This window comes from Vicugna pacos, chromosome 17, assembly GCF_048564905.1.
Source record: "Vicugna pacos chromosome 17, VicPac4, whole genome shotgun sequence".
Lineage (NCBI taxonomy): Eukaryota > Metazoa > Chordata > Mammalia > Artiodactyla > Camelidae > Vicugna > Vicugna pacos.
The window spans coordinates 24762942-24775545 of record NC_133003.1 but is presented as its reverse complement, the minus strand read 5'-3'; the positions used below and the strand labels follow the sequence as shown (position 1 = coordinate 24775545).

Genomic DNA, 12604 nt, shown 5'->3' with positions numbered 1-12604 from the left:
GACTCAAATCACCAGCGGGGCTGGCCTATATGTGGAGACCCAGGGTCTGGTAAGATGAACCCTCTCACATCACGAGCTGAGCTTAAACTTTCTTCCAGAACACATTACTGAAAGAGGGAGTAACAATGAGAGAATTTCAAGTCAGTCTCTGCCCAGAGACTGACAACAGCATCACCAGGCTTCAAAGAACTCATGACAGGTTCTGGCTGCAATCACTCATAAAGGAGCAACCCTATTTCCTTAGACGACTGTTTTCTGTTACTCCCACCTCCCATTTTCCAAACAAACATTTCCCCAAATGAAAGGGACTTACCCTACTATTACTATAACAAAATCCAGTAAATTCCATCCATTCCTAACATAAGCATTAGGATGTAGCAATAATCCATACGCTATAATCTTCAAAAATGTCTCGACTGTAAAAATAATCAGGAAGGCATATTCTACTTTTTCCTGCAAAGAGAAACAAAGAAATAAAACAAAAAATGGGGGGACGGGTAGGGAAGAGGAAGAAAAAGAAATAGGGATTAGAATCAGTATCTCAGAGCATTTTTCTCCAAACAAAGCTTCATTAAGAGAAATGGAACTATAAAAACTGTATCTGGACCAGGAAAGCATTTTAATTCTAACACTGAATTTCCCATATGCAACTGAGTGTAAAATGCTTTTCATCCCAGGCTGCATGGCTGCATTTTGCCACCTGCCCTGACGTGTGTGCAGTGACTCTGCCTAGGACATAATGGCATGCTTGTTATTTGCGTACATTTGCCAAATGCAGCATGTTCTCCTCCTAAGATTGCCAAATCAGGCCCAGAAAAGCACAAGGGTACAACAGAGATTCCCACAGGGCTTTGAATTGAACGTCCTTTGGAAGAAAGGAAGATGCATCCGCTTGACCCTGTATTCTTCTTGGGCTTCCGTCTGACTTCTAACACAGGGTTGGCTGTGTCACTGAACAACAAGGTGACCTCAGCAAGTCCCTCTTCCCTTCTGGACCTAAGTTTCCTCACCAGCGCAGTCAGGGAAGGGAATCTGGATGGCAAACCCATGGCCTCCTCACTGGCTTGCCGCCTCTCCTGGCTGATAGGGAAGCTGGGTCACCACACATGTTCCCAGGGAGTCTGGACTCAGCCTCTGAACCCACTTCTCACAGACCCAGCAGCTATCCCCGTCGGACTGCCAAAGACCTTCCAGATGCCACCCTTGGGCTGGAGGTCTCTTCGAACCTTTCCAGTTCCAGCTCATGGCATTCCATGAGCTGTAGAAAATGCATCTGTCAACAAGTCTAAAAATGTTGGCTCTTGTCTCTTTTATAAAGGTTTCTTCATACAACTTTGGTTTCAAAAGAAATATGGACTAACTAGGATGTGTGTGATTAATTTTACAAGAGGCATTGGCTAGCAAAAAAGCTATGTAAATAATAAGTAAATGAAAAATCATCGGTAATTAAAACTCTTGCATATGGGCCATAAAGTCCTCTAATATAAACTTTCCTCTGTAGGACACAGGGAAAGTCACCAATGCCTTAGGAAAATGGAATTCACAGAATTCACTTATCAAGATGCCTAGTGCAAGGGGGCAAATCAACTTGTTTCTGGAAATACTTAGCATCTCTTCTGGTATGGAGCACATCACGCAGAAGCCAGGATTAGAAAAATGTCTCCATTATGGTCCCCATCCTCGAAAAGTTTAGTCTGGTGGGGGAGGTGGGGGTTTCTAATGTGCGCTCAGAGAACCTTCTAGGAGACGTAACTGACAAAGAGCAGTTCTGCATCTTGAGCCCTCTGACAGGGCCAAAGGGTTAAACCACTTCTCCCCTGCAAGGACTTGCTTTGTTATATGTGACCACTATTTCACCTAAGCCATGCTGGGCTACCCCTCTGTCGCAGGCGAGACCCAGTCCCAGGTGTGACTTCCCCCTGTCTTGCAACAGCATTCTTTCTCTTTACCAGTAGGGGAATCATCCAAACTCAGCTGTACCCCAGCCTTTATCTTCAACCTTGATTCCCCAGTGGTCATGCTGAAAAGCCAGTTCCATCAGTTCTTTACCCCCAAGTCCCCAGGTCGTTCCTAACCTGCCCTTGGAGCATCACTTGATGCTCTGAACACCATCCTAGCAGTCTAATAAATTCCTTTGTGGTGTAAGTTAGCCAGAGTCAATGTGTTTTCAATTTTAAAAGCCTAGCTCATCCCCAGCCTCCACATCCATGCTTCCTCCAGATCTCCCCACAGGTCCTGTTTTCAGCCTGGCTCATCCCATGCACCCTACACCCTTCAGCAGGGTGTGAAGACCTTCTTGGACCACTTGACCCACTCCCTCCACACAGCCAGGCCAGTATGAGTGGCTGAAATCTCCCACAGCAGCAGCACAGATGCCCCCTCATGCCCCCCACACACATCCCAGGACTCCTCTGTTTACTCTGGAGTCCTTGTGAGCCTCATGAGAGCAAGGGCTCATCTTCCCACTCACTGCCACAGCCCTGAGCGGCAGGCTTCCACCAGAGGTGCACTCACACCACTGTGGATGCTCTCAGCAACAACAACTGACTTTGCTACCGGCTACAGAGGAGAGATCCAGGAAGACTTGAATGAAGCAGCGACACTAACGCTGAATGCTAACTTTGAGATTTTTTCAGAAGCAAAAATCCCTGAAAATACCAACCTGCTACACCCAAATTAGACCCTGACCACTACAGGTAGGTTGTCAGTATGTTTTCAAGAGTTAAGAGTTCTCAGGGAACAAGATAAGCTGGAAACAGCACACTGATTTTACAATTCCTCTTCCCTTTTTATCCTTTGTGGTTTATTTACTGGGCCAGGCAGGAGAAAGAAAAAAAAAAAAAGCTTTTGCTGCCATCAATATTCATAGCAGTTACATCCCTACATCAACACAGCACTATACTTTAGAGCAGAAAAACAAGACAGGGAACAGAGAGTACACCTACCAAACCCAGCTTGTTTGCCCTCTTTAGCTTATATTTCTAAGCAATTTTGTCACAGTAATACAAAAGCCATTTGTGTAACTAAGTTGTTTAGGGTTCTTTTATCCCCTTCTCTCATTCTCCTCTCTTTCCCTTTTGAAGACTTTGGTTTCTCTTTCCAAAATCCTCAATCCATTACTTGATGGAACTGATTATAAGAAATATAACCTTGTTTTAATGTGATTCTTTATTACGGAGTCTTGATCATAATGCCAACATAGCCTGGAGAGCATGTCAGATCCATCTGCCTAGAAGCCAGTGTCATCCTGGTTCCCAACCCTGTCGTTTAAAAGGACTCCTGTAAAACAAATACACCTCCACATTAAGCCAATGCAGTGTTCAAAAAAACCTTGCAAAACAACAGTCATGGGAAGCAGAGGTAATTACTTCACAACAGGATTGTTCATTTGAGAAAAGAATGTTGAGTCAGTCATTTGAAATGGAAGCCGCCAAGAAAGTCAGGCTCCTCACGGGGCGAGGTGGGAATATGTAAGTGGCTGAAGGATGGATGAGACGTTGCACAGGGAAGGCACGGAGTCAGTGGCTGGGATGCAGGGGAGCACGCAGAAGAAACAAGGGTAAGGATGAAGGAATGAGCAGGCTGGTGAAAGGCGCCCTCGCAGTAGAGGCTGCACCTTACAAGTCTGCCCCCAGGCTAAACAAAAAGAATAAATGATTCCTGCACCCCAGCCTCCCTGCACTTGCCAGGTACAGCCATGTGCCGCGGCACTCACCCAGCCACCAGCGGGGGTTCTCCTCACCGACAGGGAGGCCTGCATGGGCAGGGCTAGGCAAATCATCTTTTAAGAAATCACAAATTCTTAACCAGAGACCACCCTACCCATGGATTAAAGTCCCCTCTGAGACTCAAGCCACCAGAGAAATAAAAGCTCCAAATCTAACTCTGAAACCTCATTTATCTTCTTTAAACAGTGAAATTTCACCGAACAGGAGAAACTCTTAACCAGCAGTCTCTAAACCAGTTAACCCTATACAGAACCTGTTGTCAGCAACTGTCAACTAGCAGGGAGTAGGAGACACCAGGATCCTTAACTGTACTTGGTCGTCAGCTGTCCTTTTTTCAAGGAGCCTCGACTAGTGCTGTGGTATGAACATCCAGCCATCCATCATCCACCCATTCATCCCTGAGAACCTGGGTCCTACTCAGAAAGCCTGATCCCTACCTAACCTGTTGTCAAAAGATCAACAGAGGCTGATGAGTCTGGTAAGATTTATCTCTTTGCTTCACTCATCCACCCACAGGCCCCAAGTCTTTGCAGTGGTCTCCTGGCTTACACCCCGGCAGGAGAAGATAGTCTCCCCTCCACACACATATCCCTTCTGTGTCCTGCAGGCTGGGTGGGGCTCCCCATTGGCAGGGATTATCTCTTACTGTCTCTGTAACCCCAGCATCTAGACCATACTGGGCACACATAAAGTGCTCACGGGTCCTGACAGGAGGTAGAGAAGGAAAAAAGCGAAGGAATTAAGCAGCAAAGCCAGACCTAATGAGGGGTATAAAAACATGAGAATTTGGGATTCTAGCCTATGTACCCAAAAGCAAACTAATCAGAGTAGGAATCTTTCTAAGTTACCATAAACCCTTCCTAGAACAAGCCTGGAATAAATGTTCAGACTGTTGAGACGACAGCTGATCCTAGTGTGTCACAGGCCCTTCCCTTTCGATCCCAACCAAACGTCCTCATCCTTCCATCCATCTGTGCCTTCCAACTTGCTCACTCCTCTTCTGTAGGAGCCTCCACTTCAAGTCAGGGGCTGATCTGCTCCCTCCCACTGTTTTCCCAAGTCACCTCCCCTCCCCCATGTCTCTGCCCACCTTGCCTCACCCTCCTGGTGTGCCCACCCCAACACATGTACATCAGCTCCCCTCTTCTGTAAGCACACAAGTCTGACACGGGGCTACCACGAGCCCTGCACGGGGTGTGGAGAGAATGCAGGGCCTGGAGCTCTACCTGTTCTCCGCTAGCCCCAGTTCAGCTGCTGACTGGCTCAGGCTACACCCTGTCCCCTCTGTAAAATGCCCCCCACCCCAATCCTGCCTTTCCACCAGGCTAAGTTCTACTTGTCCTTCAAGGCTCAGCTTAAATGACACTTGCTCAGAGAGACCTTTGCTGACTTCCCAGACAAAATTCGGGCCCGCTGGTATATGCTGCCAAAGCTCACGGCATTCCTGCACAGCCCTACTCACAATGGAAAATCTAAATTGAAAAAAACTCTCTTTGATATTTGTCTCTCCCAATAAATGATTATTTCTTATAAAATCGGAGACCATTTCTATTTCATGCATTACTGAATTCTCAAGCCTGTCACAAAAATATTCGATATTTACAAATGAATAAATAAATGGACAAAATGAGAGGTTTTGACCAAACATTATTCAATGGCCTTTCCCGCTTAGAACTTTCATAACTGTCTTAGCTCAGGCTGCCTTAACAAAATACCATAGACTGGGTGGCTTAAACAACTGAGGCTCATTTCTCATAGTCTGGAGGCTGGGAAGTCCAAGATTGAGGTGCCAAGATCTGGTATCCAGTGAGAGCCCTCTCCATGGCTTGCCAATGGTCGACCTCTCATGATGTCCTCATCTAGCCTTTCCTTGGTGGGTATACACAGGTAGAGAGAGAGATCAAAGGCCTCACTTCCAAACATCATCCCACTGGGGTTGAAGTTTGAACACGTGAGTGTGTGGGGACATGAACATCCCACCCAAAATGATTCTACAGGCCCAGTCCGAGGAAAACACCCACAACTGCACATCCGGGAAGAGGCTCACAGCTCCTGCCTGCACCCACAGGCTCCCCACCTCCAGCTGGAGGGAGGAAGACCCACAAAGGCAATTCTGTCAAGGGTGTCGAGAGGCCCAGAGCAGCAGGAGCACAGGTGTGAGGTAAGGTTCTTGCCTGTAAAACAAGCAGCCTGAATCAGATGTCTCCCAGCTGTTACACGACAATTCTCCATGACCTGAGGAGCAAGGTCCAGACTCAGGCTTCAGAGGGAGATCCTGTGAGGGCCCTGGGACCCCAGGGAGGACAGCCAACCAGCAGCAGCAAGGCCTAAGAGCAGCTGCCGCCTCATCAGGTGACCAGGTCGTGGAGGTCGCTCCGAGAGAAGTGATGCTCTCCTCTGCAAGTATGAATGACGTACCTAGAGGGCCACCAATGGGTAGCTGAATGCCATGTTTACATGAAGAAACTGGCTGGAATAGTCAGCGTGCCTTCCCTCTTCTTCACCTTTGGTTTAAAAGTATGATTCTAGAGGACATGTGAGTCCATTTGTAGTCCCTGCAGCTGCCACTGGCTGAGTCTCTTACCCTCTGCTTCTCAGTTTCCTCATCTATAAAACTGGGATACTCACCCTGGTCCACCCAGGTTACAATAAAAATCAGATTACGTGAAAGCAGGGAAGAGCTCCATGAACTGTCAGACACATATCATCAGAGTCTGCCCAGGATAGGACAGGATGGAGTGAGGCCACACTCTTGGGCCCTGGAAGTGGAGTCCTGATGTGGGGATCAGAAGATGGGACAGACACTTCACAGGACCAATGCCAGCACAATGATCCCATGACCACTCGGGCCAGGCCACTGCCCAGGATGCTGTCTAGAATGTACCTGACATGACAAACGGAGGAGGCTAGCAGGTGACCTGGCTGACTGCTCCATGGAGACCAACTTTAAAGACATCTGGTCTGTAGGAAGAGGGTGGAGGAAGCTGACAGGGCCTTCTCTCTGGATGTGGCCTCCTTACTCATCGGCAGAGCAGAGGCAACTGCTGCTTTGCTGCCCTGACTAAAGCAAGCAGCTGCACAGGATGGCTCATTATGGTTCTTGTCATCCAGCAAAACTCGCAGAGTAACAGCACCCTGACTTTCCTCTGAGAATTGCTCCTTTCCTACTTTCAAGTACAGGGGTGGCATGTGACCCAGGTTACTGGTTCAGGAATAGGCATGTGACCCAGCGCCCATCAACCAGGTCTAATCAGAGCTAATCCTGGGATTTTCACTGTAGCCACTAGGCCAGAAGTTCTGTCATTGGCTGCTGGACTCAGCTTTCAGAGGCTGTAAGTCTAGAGTTACTAGGGGAACATGAAGATGAAGTGTCAACATCAAGGGAAGCCAAACCAAAGAATGAGGAGAGAGTCAAACAGAGAGAGACGCTCAGACAGAGGCAAGCACCTGGTTCTCATGCCACTGTATGAGCCCCTGGATCAAGTTGAACTTGAAGCCAAAACTCTCCCCCAACCTTAGGCTTTTCAGTTATAACAGCTAATAAACTGAGTCAGTTTGGGTTGGGGTTTTGGTACACTGCAAACAAAAGAGGCCTAGCTAAATACCCAGGGCCTACAGGATCACTCTGCTTCTCTGAAAGTTGAAGCATCTATGAGAATCTCAATAGATGTGAAATCTTCACTTCTCAATAGATCCATTTCCTTGGATGACTGCTTTTGACTCTGGGCTCTGGGAGGGTTCTCTATGCATAGGACCCATGAGCCCTGCAAGTTATTGCCTCTGGGAACTCATCTAGGCTCAGTTTTCCAAATTTCCTCCTCCCATCTCATTCATTCTCTGTTGCTGTCTTCACTTCCAGCTGGTCTCCTGGACTCTATACATTCCTATAAACCTGATGCCTCAGACTTGCCCTGCTTCCCATCCCACCCACCCTGGGACACAGACAGATTTCCCTTGGTAGTCAGTATATCCTATAGTTAGCAGCCATGTACTTCCTCACCCAGCTTCACCACAAAGGCACCACCTGCCTCCACCCAATCTTGCTTGGCGGTCAAGGCACCCTATTTCAATTTCTTCCAACCACATTCATCAAGTATCTATTCCATGCCATGTGTGGTCCTAAGCACTGGAGATTCAAAGATGGCTAAGACACTGTCTGTGTCCTGAAGGAGGACAGCAGACATACACACAAACATTTCCAGACATAGCAGACGATAATCAAAGCCAAAGCAGGGAATCCCCTGTGGGGAGATGTGGAATGGAGCAACTAATTGTGTCTGGAGCATTTGGGAAAGCTTGAAAAGCATAGGGCTGTATCACGTCTAAATTCCTCCATCTGGCATCCCCAAGGACTTCTACACAATCTGTCTATGCTCTACCTACCACCAACCAACTGATATGTTACTCCAATGGGAACAGGGCCTCCAGGCTGCCCCATTCCCTTTCCTCCTTCACGACTCCCTCTGCTCCAGTCCGTCAGCTCCCAGGACACTCTGAATGTGTGTCATACTCATTGGAACCTCCAGTCTTTGTCATTGCTCTCCTCCATGACTGACAGTACTTCCTTCTGTTTATCTAATCCTGTTCCACCCTTTCAGGGAAGAGTAGGGAGTTTCACTTCCTCTGAGCACTGTTCCGCCCCTCCTTTTGCAAGCCTGTGCACTTATGGGAAACACAAATGATCATCATGTGCCTACTGCCTCTGCTCCCCAGGCACCCCTGCAGCAGACTTCACTCAGTCTCACGCAGGCACTCCTCCCACCGCATCCTAATGCAGTTCCACAAGGCACCCAATTGGGCATACCCCCGGACTGGAGTAGGCACGTGAGTCAAAACTGTTTGCCACCCCAGAATTAAAAGTTGTACCACATGCATTTAATCATGAGAGTAAATCGTAACAACACATGTATGAGCACCAAGGATATACGAGGTCATGAAAGAGAGCAGAGAGGCAAGGAGCGCCTTTTTTTCAGGAGCTCCTGGTTTCAGCTGGGAAGGTTTTACTCATGGATTGTCAGTACTCTGAGGGCAAGATCCACTGTATCTACCTCTGCAGACCCCCTCATCGCATGGAGCAGAGACCTGAGTGCTCAGCCTCAATAAATAACATGACAGCATCACCCACAACAAAGAAGCAGGCAGAGCCTGATGCTGCACTTCTGAGCACCTGGGCTGAGACCTTGTCTCACTGTCTCATATGCAGGCCCAGGTCCATTCGCCTCTCTGAGGTAGAGTTATAGAGCTAGGCTTCCTTCCTAAACCGTGTCAGGCCTTTACATCCCATTCTGACAGCTCAGGTCAAGGCAAATGGCAGTGGGATTATGGGCCCTACATGGGGCTGATCAAAGTTGCTCGCTGCCTCCCTGGGATCTAGGGGGCTCGGGTCATGCAGAAACTGCCAAACCCCATTATTTTAGAAAAGAAGTCTTTTCTTAGCATTGCTTCATTTGCCTGACATGAGCCAAGTGCCCCAACATGTCCTCTGGCTGGAAAGAAATGAGCAAACATTTCACAATGGCAGGAACTGAGTAAGTTTACAATCAAACATTTTCAATTTGAGAAGAAAGCGGTCATTCCATTTCTCCATTAACAGAGCTGAAGACAAATCTTCCACATTTGTATGTGGTTAAATTTTCTCACACATGAATTACAAATGTAATCTCATCTCATGCCCCAGATGCTTACTTGTATCCCTGTAAACACACCACGTGCACACCTGGACACGGCACTTGGGAAAAGAAGCTCTTTCCAAGCCCTTCTCTCAGCTGATTCTCCAAGCTATGGAGTAAGACAGCCAAAGGAGGGATTATTATTCCTTTCATGTATGAGGGTCACAGTCAACAGGAACAAAAAAGAACAGTAAGATGCCCTCTGCTTTGAGGAGAGCAGTAAAGCCTGACTACACCTACCTGGTGGGGAAGCCCACCTCCTCGCCGGTCCCAGGCCTGCTCAGCCTCATTTGGGCTTTTACGGAGTCCCAGCTCCATGACACCAGGACCTCAGCCTAGGGTCATCCAGGCAGCTTGGACTGAGCAACCTGAGGATGCACCTTGGAGGAGGAGCTGCTGACTGTACAAGTGTTGGGACCTGGGGAGCAGAGCTGCTCCCATTTTAAAATGTTCACAGTCGAGTTCAGGTGCACTTTGACCTTGTCCAGAGGAGGCAAAGAGATATGGGTCAGGTTCCAGCTCTGCCACTTACTGGGTTTGTGGACTCGGGCTTCACCCCTCTTTGCCGCTGCCTCTTCATCTCAAGATAAGAATAAGAAAGGCAGAGACAGCCCAGGTTTGTTCTTGAGTGTGAATGAGGCAACACATGCAAAAACACGTGAGCCAGGGTCTGCGTGGACCTCACACCCATGGACGCTTGCTCTTTTTACTTTTGCATCTATGTAACATGCAGCCCTGGCCTGCGGTACCCCAGGAACAGCACAGGGCCTGGCACAGAGCACCTGCTAACAACTCACCACGTGAGCACCAGGACAATAGTCTAGCTCACTGTCCACGCGGCAGGTCTGCACACCCACAGTGCAGGCATCACCCCAGGGTCAGCACCAGCTCCATGCCAAGGGAGGCAGCTTCCCTATTCACGCCAGCTCCTACGCCTCTTGGACTGAGCAGTAAAGCCTGTCTACAATTCATCACAGAGCAGAACACTCAGGAGGTGAAGCAGGGCCCAGCTCCCAGGCCCTGGGTCACCCCTTCTCCTCACAGTGCAGGCCACGGAGCAGATGTCTGTGGTCCAGGGCAGAATGGGCAGCTGGGAATGGGCATGGGAATTCAGCTCACCGGTTGTTTCTCTCCACCATAAAAGCTACTCTTTGGGATGAACAGCCCTCATTCGTGGGCACCTTTTCTTCAGGGAATGCCATGAGACCACAGGAACATAGATAACTTCTTTCTGAATAAATTCATAAATTAAAGTTTAAAAATACATAAAGTGTGTCATCTATAATTGAGACAAAATGTGTGATACATTTACTCAGAAGATTAATAACTCCATGCCTCTAATTCATCATGGTTTTAGTATTAGAAAGTAAAATTAAGTTAATTTAAAAGACATCGGGTGGCTTAAAAACCAGGCACCACTTAACTGTGGCCATGAAGTGGAAATCAATACACCAGGCAAAGACTAAGTAGAACACAGTGTCTGCAGACTCGCTCCAAGCTGGGGAGCATCACTCGCATTGATCTGGTCCTGCCAGTCAAACCTTTCCCTCATCTGCCACTTAACACCTTCCAGAGGCCAGAGGGAGGGCTCTGCCACCATCCTCCAAGTTCGGGACCCACACGGGTTTTCTATAAGCAATTCCATTCCCAAGAAAATCGGTGGCTCCAGAAGAAGTTACTGGAGGATTCTATTTGGTCAGGAGGCTAGGGCTAGTTAATGATCTCTACTTTTTCTTGTAAGGTAAATTTTTATTCGATACCTATCTTGCTCTAAAAAAGAACTCCAGGCAGCAAGAATATAAAAATGTGAAGTAGATAAGAAAGGGAATGCTAGGTGGCTGTTTAAAAAGAACGTGGCAGAAACACATGTAAGGGCAGGGAAGGATGTCCGTGGCACATGACTACGGGAATAAGATGAACTATACGATGCCCTTGATGTCTGAAGAGATCTCTTAATAAGCCAGCCTGCAGCACAGACACCAGAAAGTGAAGAAGCTTACCTCTGAGAGCAAGATCATGGGGGACTTTCTGTCTCTACTTTTAAAGATTTGTGTGATTAGAGATTTGTCTGATTTGAGTGAGATTTTTCTCATTGAGCATCTTTTAAAATCAGCTGAAACTCTAAATATTTAGGACAAATGAATAAGGTGAGAAGTAAAAATAAATTAACAAGGAAATGAAAATAAAGTGAAACAGGAATAGGACCATTACAAAGATGTATAACATGAGGACATTTTTATTAATATCACTGGGATTTCTAGCAGCTAATGTGAAAGGAAATCAGACCAGTGACAAAAGTCACCTCATCTTTTGAATGAAATTGTTTCTCAGCACTTAGAAATACTTCTCCAGGGGATTTGCCTAGAGAGAAGAATCAGCTGACAATATAAATTAAGCACCAATTATAGGAATTAAAAAAATTTTGCCTGTCTTCACAGAATTTATACTACAATGGAGAAGACATTTAAATGGAATACATATGAAATTAATTTTGTGATTTACATCCAGCAATTTTTGAAAATGAAATAAAATAGCATGAAAAACATCAGAATGCACAGCAAATATCAGAATTCAGTAAAAGTAAGTATATTTTCATAAAACTCATGCTTCAGATGACAGATAGATAGATAGATAGATAGTTAGTTAGTTAGATAGTTTGGGAGCTACAACGTAAAATGTATCTATTACTGCTGGCCAAAAATTTTTTTTTAATGTTAAGAAACGGCTCTAGAAGCCAATAATCTGGCCCTACCAGTGGATACCCGTGGAGATGAATAACCACTCTCTTATTCTCAGGCTTCCTCACATACTCTCCCAACACACACACACACACACAACACCTTAAAGTTAAAAGGTATTTAAAGAATCCCTAACTCTACAGAGCCAAACACCCAAGAAGCAACCCCAAAACTCAAAAAGAGCCAAATCAGGAAGTGATAGGGATGGAGGTACATGTCCTAAGTCTGTTTCTCTGGAAGAACTCAATCTTCAGGTAAGGAAACAGAGGCTGGGGCCAAGGTTGGGCAGTGAGTTCCCTCCCACTCCCAGAAGATGAAGTGGGGCCACAGTGGGAGTCAGCTGTCTCCAGGGTCATCCGCAGAGGAAGGAAAGGAGAGTGGGTGAGACCAAGATGGGAAAGAAGACAAAGGTCTGCAGCGTGGCACTGAGGCAGGAGGGAGGATAGGGTGGGGAAGGCTCTGAGTCACA

General features: G+C 47.0%; 1 protein-coding gene across 1 annotated transcript in view; it reads right to left on the bottom strand.

The window, feature by feature from the left end:
• Nucleotides 1–12604, bottom strand: part of CACNA1D (calcium voltage-gated channel subunit alpha1 D) — a 296274-nt gene that overhangs the window by 148796 nt on the left and 134874 nt on the right. The window contains exon 4 of the mRNA XM_072941507.1: nucleotides 314–453. Coding sequence (XP_072797608.1) covers nucleotides 314–453 — 140 coding nt within the window. The remainder of the gene's footprint in view (nucleotides 1–313; nucleotides 454–12604) is intronic.